The following is a 20,719-nucleotide window of genomic DNA, read 5'->3' as shown; positions in this document are numbered from 1 at the left end:
TTTTGGGTGATACCAACTCTTCTCATCGTGAAGATTTCATAAAAAAAACACTGTTGTATATATGTATACTAGGGCGGGTTCATTAGACTATATAAGTTTGAAGGAATTTTAATTGATATAATAGATTTGAAATCTGCATAAAATTTTAAGGGTTTTTTATTAAATTCGTTTTTTATTTAATTCTTTATTTAACGGCGCAAATACGATTTAAGTTCATTTATTTTAACGAATAGGAAAGCTAGATTGAAACCTACCCGCGCTCTAATGGGTTGAATGATGTACGACACTTAAGCTTCTCCAATCAGAGCGCAGATAGTTTTCAATCCACCAATCACAGATGTCAAAATTAATTAACTTAAATCGTATTTGCGCCTTTAAATAAAGAATTATATAAAAAACGAATTTTATAAAAAAAACCTTAAAATTTTATGCAGATTTCAAATCTATTATATTAATTAAAATTCCTTCAAACTTATATAGTCTAGGGTTCATATCGAAATTAGACAAAGAGGGGATGTGCAAAAGATAAAACTAACTTGAGGAGTAGAATCAGGAACTTTTGTCCGTTTCAAAATATCTCGTTCCTAGCCTTAGAAATGACTAAAAAACCACCATTTTTTAAGGTTTATTGAGAATTGTCTGATTTGTAGAGGTTTTTTGAGGTTTTCTCAGGCTAGGAACGAGATTTTTTAAACGGTCAAAAGTTCCTGAATTTACTCCTCAATGCCTTTCCTGTGGTAAAAGGTTGGTAAATAAAGGTTAAGGAAGCAAAATATGACTTTGACTGATTTAAAGTCGGAAATTCATTATATAACTGGGGAAATGCACAAAAAAAATATTTATCCCTCTAGCACTAATATGAACTGAGATAATAAGTGGAGAGAACTTGAATGGCGTCTTTGCATATTTTTTTATTAATGAAATACATTTTTAAGTGGTCACATTCTAAATATCAATTTAAAAAAAAAAAATTTCGGTCAGAAATTTTATTTCAGTTTGTTTTATCTGTTGCACATCCTATTCCGATATGAACCCGCCCTAATGTATATGGATAGGACTGATCATAAAGGTTAATAAATAAAAAGGTAAATTAAGCAAAATATGACGTTGTCTGTCTTTATCGAACAGGGGACATGCACACATTTTGAAAGATGAAAAAAGTCCCTCCACAGATTATGACGTCAAACAATAAAATAATTAATGAGAGTCTAGCATAAATTTTACCATTGGTCAATTACAGTGTATTCTGGCCTCTCATTGGCTATGCTATCGTCATAATCTGTCGTAATAATCTTCACATTTTTTTAGTCCTCTAGCTCTAATAGGAGCTGAAATAATAGAGAGGGGGGGGGGAGAGATGGGCTACTGTTCAGGGTTAAATGAGTTATTTAATCAAACAAAATTTAGCATAAATGAATATTTAAATCCCAAGGTAATAAATGATCGAGCGTTATTATTTAAATCAAAATGTTCTAAAAAAGCTAAATAAATGATTATTAACTTTTACCAAATATCGCGTTTTTTGCAATGGAATGATAATATACTGAATGTGTAGAAGGTCTGGAATCTAAATACAAATCATTACCAGTCAAACGCAAGCACAGAAGACACACATTAGAATCTAGGCCAGGTAAACATCATATTATTTAAAGTATCCACAGACACAGTGTTTCATCAGAGTTAATTTTGCACGTGGAGGGGCTTGAACCGGGAACCTTTAGTTTACCAGACCAACACCCTACACGTTGCGCCATTACCCCATGACGAGTAAGGAATGAAATTTCGACCAGAGAGCTCAACCAACTTATGGTGAGTTGGGGGCCTTGCACTTATGTCTAATTAGTACGGTTTTTCATTCCCCTGAGAGTGCTCTAGTTCAGCCTAATACCTGACCGAACGAGCATTAATATCCTTATACACAGTGTTTTGCCCTTTAGTAAAGTGTTTTATCTTTAGCTTAAGTTTTCGATAACCACTGAACCGATTGAGTTCTTCATTTTATTCAAGCTTAATATGTGTCCTTGGACGGTTTAAGGCTTTAAAATATTTAGATTTAAGTTTTGAGATGGTTATAAGATGCTAGGGACGCAGTCGCCAGTATTAAAAAATCGCTTTGATTAAGGTATTAAGGGTTAAGACAAAAATTGAGACTATTACTATGAGTGAATATAAAATCGCCACTTAAGTAACATTATTTAATAGGGTTAGGCCGGATATCTGGTCGGATACCGGATATGGAAACAATACGGATACCGGACATCCGGCTGATTTCTATGCCGGATATTGGGCCATTTTCAATATCCAGCCGGATACCAGATATCCGGCCTTAGAAATCAGCCGAATATCCGGTATCCGGCCAAAAAAGTTTCCTGCCAACCTTATTATTTAACGTCTTTACTTATGACACAGTTTAATTTTAACCTTTTAAGGAGATTTGGCTGCAGGCACAAGCCTATATCCAACCCTACCCCTCAGAAAGGAGTCCATGTATTATACACAACATCCATTTCAGGTATATTTTTAGTAGGGTTGAGCCGGATATCCGGCTGATTTCTAATGCCGGATATCCGGTATCCGGACAAAAAAGTATCTGGTCCAACCCTAATTTTTAGTAGCGCAAGCTGCTCTATAACTAGGGTCGGTCCGTCCGTACGTTCACCAGTCCGTCTGACACCGTTATCAAAAATAGTATTTTCTGAAAGACAATTAAAGATAATAATTTAATAACATATTGAATGTAAAACAATGAGCAAGTTGCTAAAAAAAACGACATGTGACGTCATAAAAATGAGTGATTATCCATCTTTTTTTAAGGGGGTTTCTTTCCAACTTCTCCTCTCATCTCTCTCACTTTTATGACGTCACTTTCTCCATTTACAACAATGATACGGGAAGATGATTAAAGTCCCTCCACAGATTTGACGTCATACGATAGAAAAGCCAATGAGAGGCCAGTATACATTGTAATTGACCAATCATAATCTGTGGAGGGACTTTAGTCATCTTCATGATACGGTTCAGTTAAACTTCTATAACAAGTAACAAAATTATTTAGAAAAACTTTTCAAGTATGGCTTCAAAACAGATTAATATCCGTTGAATTAGGACCGGTTATCAGCAAAACTGAAAAATTATGAATAGCATCGTATTATTGACAATTTTCCACGAATATTACCCATATTTTTAGAATGATATTGTGAATTCCGAGAGTACAAGTTATCTTATAGTGCAAGAAACAGGAGGAAATAGGTATGTAAAATTTAAGGTTTAATTTTTTTAAAGCGAAGCTTTTCTATAATTAGGGTCGGTCCGTCTGTACGTCCGTCCGTCCGTCTGTTCGTACGTCCGTCCGAGATAGATAGCTTTTATTCGTTAATTTAGGCATGTTAGAATTGTCCTATCCAATTCAAACTTTGCATGATGATTCCTGTAGTAGTTAGGTACAATTTAGAAAGCGTAGCAACTCTATAATCATTACTAGAATGTCCGTACGTCCATTTTAAACATGTTGATTTTTCTACTTTTTTAGCAACAAATTTTTATGTGATCTAATTATCCGTTTGATCTGATTTTTGGTATATTGATTCCTGGGACAACAAAGAACAATATTATAAGCGAAGCAACTCTATAATCAAGTCCTAAAAATGTAAGTATGTCCATAATTATTATCCTGTATCCAGCAGTTTTTCAACAAATTTACTTTCAATTTAGCTTCGACTCTGATTATTCAGTTTAGACACTATCAAGTGTTAATGTCCGTTTGTCCTACCGTTTCAGTGCTTCGCTTTTATGGATGTTGTCATCCTTGTTACAAAGCTTCTCATTAATTATTGGTTAGCGGTTGATTAATGTCTGTTTCTAACACAATTAAATGATATATGTAAATAAATTAATTAGGTTAGGTTACTAACAACGTAATGGTTGTACTCCTGCAAGAGTTAGGAACATTTCTAGCAGACGAAAGATTTGTTGGATCATGGAAAGAAAACAAAGTCATTCCTAAATTAGGACAGAAGTCACCTTCCTAGGAAGGACATAAGTAGCCTTCCTTAAGTGAGAATTTGTTAGATGAAGGGCATAACATGCCTCCCTTAACAAAGATTTTGCAAGATTGAGGACATAAGTAGCCTCCCTTCACCTCACAAAACCTAGCTTTTTGATTCTTCACATAGCAAAATCTTGCATAAAATTGGTTTTTGGTCCATCACATAGCAAAATATTGGAAAACTTAGCTTTTCTGTCCTTCACATATCTAATTCTTGCAAAACATAGCAAATTCTTACAAAACATAGCAAATTCTTGCAAAACATAGCAAATTCTTGCAAAATATAGCAAATTCTTGGAAAACTTAGCTTTTCTGTCCTTCACATAGCAAATTCTTGCAAAACATAGCAAATTCTTACAAAACATAGCAAATTCTTGCAAAACATAGCAAATTCTTACAAAACATAGCAAATTCTTGCAAACATAGCAAATTCTTACAAAACATAGCAAATTCTTAGAAAACTTAGCTTTTCTGTCCTTCACATAGCAAATTCTTGCAAAACATAGCAAATTCTTACAAAACATAGCTAATTCTTGCAAAACATAGCAAATTCTTGGAAAACTTAGTTTTTCTGTCCTTCACATAGCAAATTCTTGCAAAACATAGCAAATTCTTACAAAACATAGCTAATTCTTGCAAAACATAGCAAATTCTTGGAAAACTTAGCTTTTCTGTCCTTCACATAGCAAATTCTTACAAAACATAGGAAATTCTTGCAAATTATAGCAAATTCTTACAAAACATAGCAAATTCTTGCAAAACATAGCAAATTCTTACAAAACATAGCAAATTCTTGGAAAACTTAGTATTTCTGTCCTTCACATAGCTAATTCTTGCAAAACATAGCAAATTCTTACAAAACATAGCAAATTCTTGCAAGATTCTGGTAAGATTTGGGAAATGGTTCGAATCCTTAGTAAATTTGGCTAAGTCCAAAAATATTTTGACCCTTAGTCAAATTTTTGAATAAAAAATACCAAGGTGACACAAAGCGTACCTACTGAGAGGACACCAGGTCGAAAATATTCTAAGTGTCAAAAAATTTTTGGACTTAAAAAATTTACTAAGGATTCGAACCATTTCCCAAATCTTACCGTCAGTAACAAGGACACCAGGTCACCGTATCTCAAGAACCGGTGGTCGGATCGCGCTGAAAATTTGTTTTTGAGTTTGGGACCCCTATTGCAAGAATTTGCTATGTTTTGTAAGAATTTGCTATGTTTTGCAAGAATTTGCTATGTTTTGTAAGAATTTGCTATGTTTTGTAAGAATTTGCTATGTTTTGTAAGAATTTGCTATGTTTTGTAAGAATTTGCTATGTTTTGTAAGAATTTGCTATGTTTTGCAAGAATTTGCTATGTTTTGTAAGAATTTGCTATGTTTTGCAAGAAGTTGCTATGTTTTGCAAGAATTAGCTATGTGAAGGACAGAAAAGGTAAGTTTTTCAAGAATTTGCTATGTTTTGCAAGAATTTGCTATGTTTTGCAAGAATTTGCTATGTTTTGTAAGAATTTGCTATGTTTTGCAAGAATTAGCTATGTGAAGGACAGAAATACTAAGTTTTCCAAGAATTTGCTATGTTTTGCAAGAATTTGCTATGTTTTGCAAGAATTTGCTATGTTTTGTAAGAATTTGCTATGTTTTGCAAGAATTTGCTATGTTTTGTAAGAATTTGCTATGTTTTGTAAGAATTTGCTATGTTTTGTAAGAATTTGCTATGTTTTGCAAGAATTTGCTATGTTTTGTAAGAATTTGCTATGTTTTGCAAGAATTAGCTATGTGAAGGACAGAAAAGCTAAGTTTTCCAAGAATTTGCTATGTTTTGCAAGAATTTGCTATGTTTTGCAAAAATTTGCTATGTTTTGCAAGAATTTGCTAAGTTTTGTAAGAATTTGCTATGTTTTGCAAGAATTAGCTATTTGAAGGACAGAAAAGCTAAGTTTTCCAAGAAATTGCTATGTTTTGCAAGAATTTGCTATGTTTTGTAAGAATATGCTATGTTTTGCAAGAATTAGCTATGTGAAGGACAGAAAAGCTAAGTTTTCCAAGAAATTGCTATGTTTTGCAAGAATTTGCTATGTTTTGTAAGAATATGCTATGTTTTGCAAGAATTTGCTATGTGAAGGACAGAAAAGCTAAGTTTTCCAAGAATTTGCTATGTTTTGCAAGAATTAGCTATGTTTTGTAAGAATTTGCTATGTTTTCCAAGAATTTGCTATGTTTTCCAAGAATTTGCTATGTTTTGCAAGAATTTGCTATGTTTTGCAAGAATTTGCTATGTTTTGCAAGAATTTGCTATGTTTTGTAAGAATTTGCAATGTTTTGCAAGAATATTCTATGTTTTGTAAGAATTTGCTATGTTTTGCAAGAATTAGCTATTTGAAGGACAGAAAAGCTAAGTTTTCCAAGAATTTGCTATGTTTTGCAAGAATTTGCTAAGTTTTGCAAGAATTTGCTATGTTTTGCCAGAATTTGCTATGTTTTGTAAGAATTTGCTATGTGAAGGACAGAAAAGCTAAGTTTTGCAAGAATTTTCTATGTTTTGCAAGAATTTTCTATGTTTTGCAAGAATTTGCTATTTTTTGCAAGAATTTGCTATGTTTTGCAAGAATTTGCTATGTTTTGTAAGAATTTGCTATATTTTGCAAGAATTTGCTATGTGAAGGACAGAAAAGCTAAGTTTTCCAAGAATTTGCTATGTTTTGCAAGAATTTGCTATGTTTTGCAAGAATTTGCTATGTTTTGCAAGAATTTGCTATGTTTTGCAAGAATTTGCTATGTTTTGCAAGAATTTGCTATGTGTTGCTAGAATTTGCTATGTTTTGCAAGAATTTGCTATGTGAAGGACAGAAAAGCTATGTTTTGTGAGGTTTTGCAATGTGAAGGACAGAAAAGCTAAGTTTTGCAAGATGAAGGACATAAGCAGCCTTCCTAATGTAAGAATTTGTCAGACAAAGGACATAAGTCACCTCCCTTAAGTTAGATTTTGTTAGATGAAGGACATAAGTAGCCTTCCTTAGATCAATTTCCAGTGACTTCTGTCCTAATTAGGAATGACTTTGTTTTCTTTCCATGATCCGATTTGTTTACTTTCGACGTAAGCTAAGGTGGTTTCTTTAAAAAAATTAGTCTCGCGACTTGCTGGTGAGGCAAAATTATTTTTGTAAAAAATCCTCAAAATAATTTTAAAAATCTACAAAAATTAAACAAAATCTTATGTTAATAACGATTTTGCGAGCCTAATTTTCTTAAGAATCAACCTCTCTGTTTTGAAGCTTTCACATTTCAAAAAAAAATTATAACGAAATTTTTGGGCAATTAAGTCTGATTCAGCAAAGCTTTGTACTAAGAAATTATTCTGCTTACAGCTGACTTTTATCTTTGTATGAAATGAAAAAAAAACTCGTACTGTAACAAAATGTGTACACAATTTCAACTAATGAGATCTCTTGAATGTTCCTTAAGAATTCTCCTATTGGTGCAGTCAGACATTATGTCTCTTAAGTAATATCTCTACTACCCTGAGCTGAATCTTTAAATCGTTTAGTGGTGCGCTGAATCGGGGTGATCCAGTTCACCCCAGTTTGGATCGGCAATGTCACTCATTGAGTGCCATTGCCGCGCCAGTACCGCGCCACTGGTCGCGCTGATTCGCCCATTCCATTTTGATTTAAAGATTGAAATCTAATATCTAGGTGCGCCGAACTGGATCGCCCTGATTCAGCGCACCATTAAACGATTTAAAGATCCAGCTCTGATTAACCCTGACGTATTAACTATCAGGTCCTCAAATGAAGGAACGAGTAGGATGTATCCAATTCTGAAGCAGACAGCAGATACTATCTATGTTCTTACCCAGGTAATTAATGATAATTATTAGGGCGGGTTCATATCGGAATTAGACAAAGAGGGGATATGCAACAGATAAAATTAACCTTTTAAACATTTCTGACCGATAAAGAATTTAAAAAAATTGAGTTTTAGAACGCGACCACTAAAAAATATATTTGATTACTTATTGATATGCAAAGACGACATTCAAAAAAAATTTAATCAGAACTATGGCTTCATGGTGCTCCCTGGAAAGGCCTTGAGGAGCTGAATCAGGAACTTTTGTCCGTTTCAAAATATCTCGTTCCTAGCCTTAGAAATCACTAAAAAAACAATTTTTTTAAAGGGTTTATTGAGAATTGTCCAATTTGTAGAGGTTTTTTGGATTTTCTCAGGGTAGGAACGAGATTTTTTGAAACGGTCAAAAGTTCCTGATTCTACTCCTCAATGCCTTTCCTGGGAGCACCATGAAGCCATAGTTCTGATTCAATAAATTTTTGACTTCCATTTACAAATAGCTAAACAATTGAATGTCTGGTCGTCAGCGGTTTTAAGTCTTAGGATAAATTTTAAATCATCCAGAGGTGTATTATACTCATAAAAATCATTTGCAGATCCCCGCTTTGGCCTCAGAAAAAAATGTCCAAAATCGACCCACCCTAATAATTATTGGTGGACAGGTTAGAACACAACAAGTTAAAACCATGAAATTTAAAAGTACTCGAAGTTTTTAAGCCAATAAATAAGAGAACTAGGTTATAAAACTTTGGGTACATGCTTTTGGTAACTTTTGAAGGTATGGGAAAATGAAAGGGTGAGGGCATTATCCTGTTTATTACACTAGTCCCCAAAGTTTTAAGATAATGTTTTCTGATTCGTTGGCTCAACAACTGAATTTGGATTGGTTGGTTCATTAAGTTGAGAGTGTAAACTTTTTAACCAATAATTGTAATCTACAGAGGGGATAATTTTAAGTATAATCATTGGGAATGTGCATCAATTTATGGGCCATTGTCTGATCCCTTTAGATCTCTGATTAAATCTATATTTTGTTTTAGACAAAAGATGTGCCATCAAAACTTTATCCAAAATTACAGGTAAATATTTTTATAAAATTATGCCTAATCACTCCGGGAAGCCTTCTCCTCTGGCCTTCAAATAGCCCAAAAAAGCAAATGTGTTATTAAGGATATTTTTAGAGGAAAATCTCATAGTTATCATGTTTTCAGTATGTATACAAGTACGATTATGTTAAATGATTTTTTATTCAACCTTTACTTTTAATTTAGTTTAAACATTTCAAATTTTACAACATTTACCAAGCGTTAACTAGAACAACCGTTCATTTTTTACCACTCCTCATGCTTAATTTAAGGACTCAAACAGAGAACAGCTACAGATCCACTGCAGTCCAACACAAAGCTGGCTGCACAACATCAACAGCCGGGATGTGCAAATTCTACAGCAGAGCTGCAACAACAATATCAGTACCAGTGCCAAACAATCAAACTCCAGGACACTAGATCCGTCTGGCAACAGTTTCAAAATGGCGTCGGAAAATGGCGCCAAAAGTTACCGCGATGATGACAGTAATAAAACCGGTTATCCAGACGAAGATACTACAGGTAGATTTTTATTTAGATAGATGGATGGCTGGATGAATTGATTAATGATTAGATTGGATAGATGGATGGATATTATTTAGATAAAAACTAAAATTAAAATGTTAACTACATAGAAAGATGATTAGATGAAAATGTCAGTTCAAACAACTAGACAGACAGACAGACGGACAGACGGACAGACAGACGGACAGACAGACGGACAGAAAGACGGACAGACAGACGGACAGACAGACAGACAGACGGACATAATGACATATAGACACAAACAGACGGAAAGACAGACATACAGAAAGATACACAAAAAGACAGAAATATAGACATGCAATAGAAAGACTGCCATAAAAACAGATCAACAGACTGAATGACTTAATTTGATAATCCAGAGCATCATCCACGTGTAATGTGATGCGATACTCAAACACCCAAGGCTATTAGGTTAAGTAACATCAATCAGACAACCAACCCTTTGATTGCACGACCTTTGTCTGAGAAGTCGTAACTGTGCAGTGAGTTGCGCCTGTTTATGGGCCAAGGCATTCCCCCTACTGTTACTATTTATGTCGTGCACCTGACATAGCAGCAGTAGGAACCATTTTTAACGTCTTTAGTAAGGACGTGGTGTCGGCCCGAGATTCGAACCTATCACCTCCCAGGCGACGAGCGGATGCGCTACGAGTTGAGCCACGACCGCGGGTATGACTAATGAATACATTAAAACTTAGAAAAGAAACCTGAGATTAATTATTTTTGTTTATTATTTAGAATCAGTAAAAAGTATGAAAAGCAATGATTCTGCGACAACCAACACTTCCAACGGAAAAGGAAGTCTCTCAATGGACGAAATTTTGCAAAGAGAAATGGAGGAAAATTTTTCAAAAGAATCAATTTTAAAATTGACATTATAGGAAATTAGATATTTTGGTAGGATAACCTATAATGCCACAAGACAACGCACCCCCACTTGATTTTCCTAAACAAAGATTTAAAATCAGCGCAGCCCTGTTCTTTGAAGTTAAGATATCAACATACTAGGGCGTCCAAGCTTTTTCATTTGGGGGAGGGGGGTAAAAATTCAAATTCCATATTTTTTGGGTGCCCCCAAATTCAGTTGGGGGGGGGGGGGTGAGTTATCATATAGGCAAGGACGTCCAAGCTTTTTAATTTTTTTTTTGGGGGGGGGGGGTGGGGGTAGGGAATCACCCCTTTACGCCCCCCCCCCTCATTTGGACGTCCTTGTCAACATTAATAGTATTGGGTAATATTATAATCACAATAATATCAGCTATGCTCTCTTTTGATTAATTCAATATTGGGGTATAGTCCCTTTCGTGGCAACGCCTCTTAAGGGATTGTTTTCGTATTTTCACATTAGTGTTTTTGGGCTATTTTAGGTTAGCTTAGGTTAAGTTGGGTTTAGTGATTGCCCCGAAGGGCTAGACAATTGGCCCCGTAGGGTTAGAGCCCCCAGCAGAATTACGGGAAAAGCTACTTTGAAAATACAACGAAACGCCCCACGAAAGGGACTTTACCCGATTATTGTAGCCATGAATGATTTTCAAGAAAACTGCATTTCGACAATGTGTCAGTCAGAGTTCTGTTACTCTACAAGAGTTAATGTTCGTCTGTCATACTGTTTCAGAGCTTCGTTTTTAAGGATGTTATCATCCTTGTTACCTAAAAAATACAAACTGAAAATTTGATTCTTTGATTAATTCCAAGGACTCTAAAATTGCCTATGATTCACCCGCAGTTATAACCAGTGATGACCTCAAGACATCAGAGGAAAACAGTGAGGAGATTCCTCATTCTACTCATCAAGAGATAGCTCATTCTACTCATCTGGAGATAGCTCATTCTAATCATGTGGAGATAGCTCATACTCCTAATCATGAGGTCGTCAATACTGCCAATGATGAGACATTTAAAACATCCTATGAGGAGAAAGCCTACACTGCAAATGATAAATCAGCTCATAATGTTGATGAGGAGAGAGGACATACTAACATTCAGACAATAGCTGAAACGTATCAAGGAAAACTTTACAATTTTTGTCTTAATAAGTCAGATATTGGCTCAACACGTAATACATCCGCTCGTCGTCGGGAAGGTGATAGGTTCGAATCTCAGTCCGACACCGTGTCATGCCTAAAGACGTTAAAAATGGTTTCTACTGCTGGTTTGTCAGGTGCGCGACGTAAATAGCTAGAGTGGGGGGAATGCCCTGGCTCAAAACAGGTGCAACTCACTACCATGCACAGTTAGGACTTCTTAGACAAAGATCGTGGAGTCAAAGGGTTGCTTGTCTGATGGTCAATCATAGGGCTGACAATTGTCAGCGGCCAATGCTCCCCCTGTGAAGTGAAAAAGGCTAGTTTGTTTTGTCTTTATATCAGATATTGTTTTAAAGGGGGAGAATAATGCCAGTCAGGCCTTTTTACACAGAATTGTTTATTTAAAATAAAAAAAATCTACAAATTAGATGAATTTATTAAAATTTGTTATCTCGCCCAAGTGTTTTCAAGCTAACATGATTTATTAAAAAAATACAGGGCTTTGAAACCATAAAAGCGAAGCACCCATAAAAAGGGTGGATGGTTAAATTAATCAAATATACATATTTTCATCGCTCTTTCGTCCTGGCTCTCACCATATACCAGTTCATTATATTTATAACTAGCGGCTACGCCCCTAGAGGCCTCTAGGGCACTTGAGGAGTGGGGGTTGAATTTGATAACCCAATTTATTATTTTTGATTTTAAAAGAAAATAATTTTTTTGGAGGAGGTAGTAATTTTTTATAGGGGCGATTTCTCTTCTCTCTGGAGGGTGGTGGTACCCTATCCCCAAAATAGTTATAAACCTTCCCGGGACCTATGAGAAGCTACCCTGTTATTGAGATCGGTTCAGCGAGATCCTTCGTTACATACATACAGACAGACAGACAAACATCATGTTACTTTATCATAAGGATTAATTGAAAATAAAGGCAAAATTATATTGTAAAGTGTTTATAACTTTTAGAGAAAGGAATAATGAGTTCAAGAAGCACAGATGATTACAATGAAGAACATGATAATGATAATGTAAGTAAATCAAGGATGTTAACGCCCATAAAAGCAAAGCTAAAAAAAGGGACGTACAATCTAAACACTGATAAAGTTGATGCTCTTTTTAAAATTTGAATGATAAAAAGATTTGTTGCGAACTTGCTAAAAAATTTACACGTTTAAAATGTAGTGTGAACTTGCATAACAAAGAGAATAGAAGTTTACGCAGTAATCCGTAAAATTGTAAGGAAGCCTCCAGTCAAATGCGCTTATTAAGTCTAACTGTTCTCAATGTTGACCAAACGCTTAGTATAAAATAAACGCATATTTAAAAACAGACCTAATAAGCGCATTTGACTGTAAGCTTGCTCACAATTTTACGGATTATTGCGTAAGCTACTATTCCCTTAACTATCAAATTTTAAATGTCTATAGAATTTATTTTAGAAGGGAGGAATGTATGTAAAATATCGTGGATATTTTGATTGGGGGGAAAATTGTTAATTTTGCTTGCTGTCATGTAACTCGTTTATTAGTCAATTTGGTCATCCTTTAGGAGGGGAGGGCATGGGGTGAAGGGAGTGAGAATCCTCATTGTAGCCCTCTGCAAGTTTTACTTTATTATAGAACATGAAAATCTGGTGTAAGATCCAAGAAATGGTATATCCATTGTTTACGCGATTTAGGGGATTAACCCCCCCCCCCATAACAGGACAACGCCTATGAAGAAACCCACACAGTGGGATCAAATGAAAAATACTTGGACATTAAGAGTAGACAAAAGTAAACTTCAATAAATAGGCTTGTATTTGAAGTAATGGTGTAATTTCTTTTGCTTTAACTCGGAAATAACTTAAATTTTGCTCCTGTTAACTTCTAATTTGCATTTGGTAGGTACGTCTGGCTGTTTTGTAGGAGCGAAGCTACCCTATTTAAAAAAAATCTATATACCTTCATGACTTAAGTTAGGATAGGAATTTTTTTTTTAAATCAACGTCTATGTAAATATTTCTTCAATGCAAACAATGTTTGTGAACAAGAATAGAGCGTCAGATGCACCCAGTTCAAATCCCGGCATTTTTAGGTAGGCCCAGAATAAGTAAAATAGGAGACTTGTAAGGCATGTTTTCAAATATTTTTTTTACAGATATTAACAACAATAACATATTTAAAATGGGTAAAAAAAATCTGGAAAATCATGAAAACTGACAAGAAGTTTTTCACTACCTATTTTAAAAATGGCATAAATCCGCCAAAAATTAATATTTTTCTTTAAAAATTTCTTTTCTAGTTGTCTACTTGCAGCCATTATTAGGTCCTAGGATAGATAAAAGTCGATTTAAAATTTTTTGGATGTCCCGCTTTTTGTCAAAAGATCCCACTGTGACCCACTTTGTAAGACAAAAAGACACATCTAAAGTTTAATGTTTCATGAAAAAAAAAGTTTCCCAACTTTTGAAACAAAACTATTAAAAGTTGTAAATAGTGTGTATGGTAAAGTTGAAAATATGTACAGAGCTTTTTCTTAAAAAAAAAAAATACTTTTCATTTACAGTGGAACACTTATAACTAGAACCCCTCCCCTTTCAACCATATGCTTCATAAATAATTCTAATTTTCAACAGAGCTGGATGTTTAAATCATTTAGTGGTGCGCCGGATCGGGGCACGACAGATTTGGTGCACCTCATATAAATCTTTAAATCAAAATGGCATTGGCGATCCGGCGCACCCAGTGGATCAGCTCTGGCGCGCCAGCTACACTCGTTTGGTGTAACCACCGCTCCAGATCGGGGTGAATCGTATTTAATAAATTAATATTTTCTTCAATTAGTTTTAATATTTTTTTTGCAAAACTATAGAGAAAACAATTTTATAATTATTTTTAAAATGAATTATATATTGTTTTATTATAAAAACAATACATAACTTTAGCAGTGTCAGTACAATATTTTATACTAGCGGCTACGCCCCTAGAGGCCTCTAGGGGCACTTGAGGAGGGGGGGAGTCGAATTTGATAACCCAATTTCTTATTTTAGATTTTAAAAGAAAAATTCTAAAAAATATTTGGGGGTGGAAATTTTTTTTTTTGGGGGGGTGTGCCCCCCCCCCCCCCTATTATTTTTAATTTTAGTTAAAAAACGTTAAAAAGTATTTTTTTGAGGGGGGCATTTTTCATTTTTGGGAGGGTTGGGGGTGTCCCACCCCCTAAGAAAATAGTTATTAACCTTCCCGGGACTTAGGAGAAGCTACCCTGTTAAGGAGAACCCAATCGGTTCAGCGGTTAGCGAGATCCTTCGGTACAGACACACAGACAAAAACACAGACAGACACACAGACAAACATCCGGACCACCTCTGGCGCGCCCTGATCTGGCGCACCACTAAAATGATTTAAAGATCCAGCTCAGATAAGGACAATTAGCTAAATTAGTAGGTTATATGCAGAGTTGTTAACCAATAACCCATACCAAAAACCCAAACCCGGTTTTTTTGTGGATTTTGGGAAGATTATAGAAATCCATTATTTTTGGTGAGGGGGTTTCATTAAATATTAAGTTAGTAGAGTAAATGAAAATAGATTCCTATTTTATTTTCTACATTTCTTTGAATATTTTCTTCTAGTTTTCATTATAAGACAAAAATGTTTTTATGGGGATAATATGCCTAAAAAAACAATTTTAATCATTATTTAGTTTACCAAAGCCTTTTTATTTAACATTTTAATTAACCCGCCAAAAAACCGAGTTTTATTGATAAAACCTGGGTTTTTTTCGGGTTGGGTCTGGTTTTTTTTTAAAGAAACACGGGTTTTAACAACCCTGGTTGTATGTCCTGTAAGATCTCTACAACAGAGCCTTGGGGAAGGTGGCTGATAGGGTCCTATGGTGATATAAGAAATTTTTACCGCTTTTTCCATGTATGTTAAAAGATAAAAAGTTTAGATGCAAAAAAATATTTGTTTTCATCTTAATGGCCTGGCTTCTACCATCTGGGGATTCAAACTATTTTCTTTAAAGCGAAGCTTTTCTATAATTAGGGTAGGTCCGTACGTCCCTGACGGATAGCTTTTTTAATTTAGGCACGTTAGAATTATCCAATCGATTTAAAATTTTGCATGGTGATCCCTGTAGTAGTTAGGTACAATTTAGAAAGCGTAGCAACTCTATAATCGTTACCATATGTCCGTTCGTCAACATGTTCATTTTTTTGCTTTCTTTACAACAAATTTTTATATGATCTAATTATCCGATTGATCTGGTTTTTGGTATACTGTTATACCTAATTTTATAAACACCTAACTATAAATACCTAAGTTTAAAAATACCTAATTTTAAGATACCTAATTTAAAAAAAAACTAATTTTAAGCATATCTTAAAACTGTTGTTATATATTAAACCGGCGGCTACGCCCCCTAGAGGCCTCTAGGGGCGATTGTAGTGTGGAAGGGAATTCGATTAAGTCTTTGGGGGGGGGGGGGGAATACCCCCCTCTAGAATTTTATTTTTTATTGGTTTCTTCCCTAAGTAGCCGTAGCGTTGCTTTTTTTTTCTTGGTGGGTGATAGTTGATTATCCCCATTTTCGTTCTAGTTTGATAAAGAAAGATTGAAGAAATATTGATATTAAAATATTTAATGATTAATGGCTTATTTTCTTCGTTTTTTAATGCAATTAATGGAACGCCAAAAATATATTTCAGTTTTTATTTAAAAAGTACAGTAAAATCTAAAATTCAAAACTTAGGTGTCAACATCTAAAAATGGTTTTAGCGCATTTTTCTTATGACTAAATCTTCTACTCTTTGCAAGAAAAAAATTGGATTTTCTGTAGTCGACTTTTAGGGGCCAGTACTCTCTCCCTGGTTGAGATATGACCTTCAAACTTTGATATGTTCTAGTACGTGTCCCTAATAGTATCTGTATACATTTAGCTCTATATCGCAACTTTGAAGTGTTTAGCAGCCATTCTTGCAAAAGGTTGAATATTTGAGCATAAGAAAAATGCGCTAAAACCATTTTTAGATGTTGACACCTAAGTTTTGAATTTTAGATTTTACTGTAATTTTTAAATAAAAACTGAAATATTTTTTTGTTGTTCTATTAATTGCATTAAAAAACGAAGAAAATAAGCCATTAATCATTAAATTCTGATGACTATAAGTGTAGTAAAATTGCTTTCAAAAAAGTTCTCATAAAAAAACACACTGTATAAACCATCCCATGACATACGGGAAGCTTCATTGTAAAGATGAACCATATTGGTTCATCGACTAGCAAGATCCTTCAGCAATAACAATCAGCCAATTCGATTAATGTTTTAGGTATTTTAGTGAAAATATTTGATATTTTAGAATTAGGCATTTAGATAGTTTAGAATTAGGTATTTTTAAATTAGGCATTTTTAAAATTAGACATTTTTAAAATTAGGTAATTTTAGTTAGGCATTTTTAGTTAGGCGTTTTTAAATTAGGCATTTATAAATTAGGTGTTTTTAAATTTGGTGTTTTTAATGTAGGTGTTTTTAACATTAGGTATTTTTAAACTTAGGTGTTTTAGTTAGGCATTTTTAAATTAGGTGTTTTGTTCCCACTCCATATTTAGATTATTCAGTTCTGACACTATTCAAGTGTTAATGTCCGTTTGTCCTTTCGTTTCAGTGCTTCGCTTTTATGGATGTTATCATCCTTGTTTTCTACATACAAAAGAGAGACGGTGTATGTCCGTTTGGTTGTTTTTTTTTATTTAAGAGCTGGCCTACCACCGGGGTACTTTAAAAGGGTCCTTGGATGGTTTTCATCTATTTTCTTAAAATAAATTGCCTTAGGAAGAAGATTATTTTCAACACCAAACATTTTTTATTTGTATAAAAAAGTACCTACGATTTTTTAGAGGGAAAAATAAGAAAAAATCTATGTTCTATCTTCATTTTAAGTATTTTAGGATATATGACTTGATAAAGGGATCTAAGATGCTTTATAGTACATCTTCAATGATGATACTCAAAATTACCCTTCTGTATATCAAAATTAGTAGTTGAAACTTATGAACACTCAACCTAAAGTCACTAAAGTCTCAATAGTTGTGAAGCTAACGAATAATAAAACGTTATTATGAAACTTTGGGGACTAGTGTAATAAACAACCTATTGTCCCCAATCTTTTTGCTTGATAATATATTTTGTAAAACTTATATTTTCAATTTCTATCTTTTAATTCTGAAAAATGATATTCTGTCTTTAAATGATGAATAATTCGTGAGAAAAGAAAGAGAGAAAAAATGTTTATTAATGGAATAATGTGTTTCATATGTAAATCATTTTATTAATACAGGGACATAGGGTATACCCGTGACCATGGCTCAACACGTAGCACATCCGCTCTTCGTCGTTGGGGAGGTGAGAGGTTCAAATCTCGGCCTGACACCGTGTCATACTGGTGCCTTGTAAGGTGCGCGACAAAAATAGTTATAGTGGGAGGTAATGTCTTGGCCCATAAACATGCGCAACTCATTACCATGCACACTTGAGCCTTCTCAGAAAAAGGTCGGGCAATCAAAGGGTTGGTTCGAAGGAGCGAAGCTACTCTATAATTCGTAATGTAAGAAACTTAGATTTCTTGGCTGCTGTTTAAGATAAACATTACACTTTTTGTGTAGATTCCCATTACTATTTTGTATTCAAAATATAATTTAATTGGTCCGTCTGTCTGTCAGTCATCCTACAAGAGACTAATACACATTTTTTATGAAAAGGTTTCGTGATATTTACTTCTTTCTTGACAAAGTGAATTATGCTCAATTTAGATGAGAAAGGACTATTGAAAAAATATACATTTAATGATAAAATTAAAATAAAAATTTCTGTCAAATCAAAGCTCGAAGTGTTTATAGAAAAATGATGCCATTCAATACAAATGACCAATGAAAGGCCAATACACAGACTAAATTGCTAATTGCAGGCCGGTATACATTTTAATTTACGTATGGTAGGCCAGTATGACGTCATTTTTTATAGGCACTTCTTCTGTCTTATCCTTTCAACCCCGAATATTAATGATATATGCTAATACACTTTTTCTTAAGTTTTCTTGCTGATATCACAATGAATTATAGACACAAACTTTACCCTATTTATATAGCTTTATGTTTAACTAGAGGCTTAGCTCTATGAGCATTGCCCAAAGAGAAAATAAAAAAAGAAAATTAAGTATCTCTAGTGCTGCGACCACTCATTTAAATTAACTGCTTAAAAATGGGGGGGGGAGAATTTTTTTTTTTTTTTTTTTTTTTTTTGGGGGGGGGGGGTTTGGAGGTGTCCCACCCCCCGAGAAAATAGCCTAGAACCACCCCAGGACCAGTAGGTATATTCCCTGAAGAGTAGAATCCGAATGGTTCAGTGGTTACCAAAATCCTAACCATTTTCAATTTTACCGTCTGATTCTTTTTATTTATTATTTCAGAATTGCTTTGATGTGAACCCTGCCCTCATTCACATGAACTTTGTTGACGAACAATCAGAGGATGATTCAAGTAATCATGAGCACAAAGAGGATGATCATGAGAATGAGATTCTAAACACAACAGAAAATGAACCCATAAATAATGAGAATGACTTACTTTTGTCCAGTAGTAATGGTGCAATTGCAAATAAATCCTCCTCGATTACTAATTTACCTGTAGAAGAAAATGATGAATTATCGTCTTCAGAGGAGAAAATGTCGCCTTTGCTTGAGAAAGATAATTCTACAATGTCATCTTTATTGGAAAATGATACCAGCATAATGTCGCCTTTGCTTGAGAAGGAAAATAATTCAATGTCGTCGTTGAATGAAAATGGTGAGCAGGATAAAAGTGAAACATATGAGTATTACTCAAATAACCCCTTTAAACATTAAATACTTTTAAAAAATCATTTTAACTAATTCTTTGCATGCACCTAATGCTTTTTAAAAAGATTTTAATTCTCATGAACAAATTGTACAACAGAAATAAATAAATAAAGTATTTAAAAGAATAAATAACACTTTTAAGCTGACAATTTATTATAATCAAAACTATTTTTCATATTTACTTTTTTATATTTATTTATTTATATATTTTAATAATGAAAATCATTTTTGTTGTTTGTATACCCCTTAACTCTTAATATTGTATGTTCATCTTTAAAAGTTTTGTTTTATCTTTTGATATAAAAAATACTTTAAATAAATATTTCATTGATAGATGTTTGTTTTTCATATATCTATAATACAAAGTACAACGATGTCTGTCTGTTCGTCTGTCTGTCTGTCCCTTAAGATCTCGGTAACCACTGAACCGATCGGATTCTACTCTTCAGGGTATCTACCTATTGGTCCTGTGGTGGTTTTAAGCTATTTTCTTGGGGGTTGGGACATCCCCAACCCCCCAAAAAATGAAAATTTACCCCCCCCCCAAAAAAAAAAATTCTTGAAAACACATTAGACTATTTTTTTTACGAATTTTGCGAATTCGTTATTTAATCTAGAAAATGTTTTCCTGCTGGGTAGGTGCGAAAATTTGCGATCCGTTCTGCTGGGTAAGTAATAGAAGATGTAATTATACCTCTTGGGGCAAAGCCCCTAGAGGCTAGGGGCGAAGCCGCTAGTACATATATACAACAGGTCTATAGTATCCTTATACTAAAGTAACAGGATTTTTGTCTGTGTGTCTGTCTGTGTGTACCGAAGGATCTCGCTAACCGCTAAACCGATCGGGTTCTCCTTAACAGGGTAGATTCTCATATGTCCTGGGAAGGTTTTTAACTATTTTGGGGGAGGGTACTACCACCCTCCCAAAAGAAATGACAAAACAATTGAAAATTTTCTTAAAATCTGGGAGACTTCAACGTCAAATAAGGTGGTATCGTACATAAAAAATGAACTTTAACAAACAAAAACATTTAAAGTGCCACTAGAGGCCTCTAGGGGCGTAGCCGCTAGTAGATGTATATACAGACAACTACCTCCCTTCCTTTTTTCAAAGACCTGTCAAGTCTGCTTCTAAATTATTTTTTGCCACTTGGCTGTGTTAATATATGCGACACCATTTTGGTTGATTTTCAATGACCCAATAGAAAGGTTGCACAAGGTGGTTGCGATGGGGATATACAGTTATTCAACCCCTTCTCCCTCTAGTGTTTTACTCTAATATATA

At 34.2% G+C, this 20,719-nt stretch overlaps 2 protein-coding genes across 2 annotated transcripts; both read left to right on the top strand.

Moving 5' to 3' along the window:
• Positions 1 to 1,041: 1,041 nt before the first annotated feature.
• Positions 1,042 to 10,406, top strand: LOC145325660 (uncharacterized). Its single transcript, XM_080168615.1, has 8 exons — positions 1,042 to 1,069; positions 1,556 to 1,630; positions 2,430 to 2,512; positions 3,188 to 3,249; positions 7,829 to 7,904; positions 8,935 to 8,973; positions 9,252 to 9,501; positions 10,264 to 10,406. The coding sequence occupies exons 1-8, from the start codon at positions 1,042 to 1,044 to the stop codon at positions 10,404 to 10,406; spliced, it is 756 nt and encodes a 251-aa protein (XP_080024741.1).
• Positions 10,407 to 12,525: 2,119 nt separating this feature from the next.
• LOC145325390 (uncharacterized) lies at positions 12,526 to 19,673 on the top strand. The gene is made up of 2 exons (XM_080168382.1): positions 12,526 to 12,583; positions 19,006 to 19,673. Exons 1-2 carry the CDS (start codon positions 12,533 to 12,535, stop codon positions 19,438 to 19,440), a joined length of 486 nt encoding a protein of 161 aa, XP_080024508.1. The 5' UTR covers positions 12,526 to 12,532; the 3' UTR covers positions 19,441 to 19,673.
• Positions 19,674 to 20,719: the final 1,046 nt, after the last annotated feature.

Source organism: Acartia tonsa, chromosome 8 (genome assembly GCF_053477335.1).
Source record: "Acartia tonsa isolate MP-2025a chromosome 8, ASM5347733v1, whole genome shotgun sequence".
Taxonomy (NCBI): domain Eukaryota; kingdom Metazoa; phylum Arthropoda; class Copepoda; order Calanoida; family Acartiidae; genus Acartia; species Acartia tonsa.
This window is presented reverse-complemented; position numbering and strand designations above follow the sequence as displayed.

Excerpts from the sequence above, each read along its gene's own strand:
- LOC145325660 (XM_080168615.1), top strand. The coding sequence starts at position 1,042 with ATGTATATGGATAGGACTGATCATAAAG. Across the intron at positions 7,905-8,934 it reads CTATCTATGTTCTTACCCAG|ACAAAAGATGTGCCATCAAA; the intron begins GTAATTAATGAT and ends ATTTTGTTTTAG. Across the intron at positions 9,502-10,263 it reads TCCAGACGAAGATACTACAG|AATCAGTAAAAAGTATGAAA; the intron begins GTAGATTTTTAT and ends TTTATTATTTAG.
- LOC145325390 (XM_080168382.1), top strand. The coding sequence starts at position 12,533 with ATGAGTTCAAGAAGCACAGATGATTACAATGAAGAACATGATAATGAT. Across the intron at positions 12,584-19,005 it reads AAGAACATGATAATGATAAT|AATTGCTTTGATGTGAACCC; the intron begins GTAAGTAAATCA and ends TTATTATTTCAG.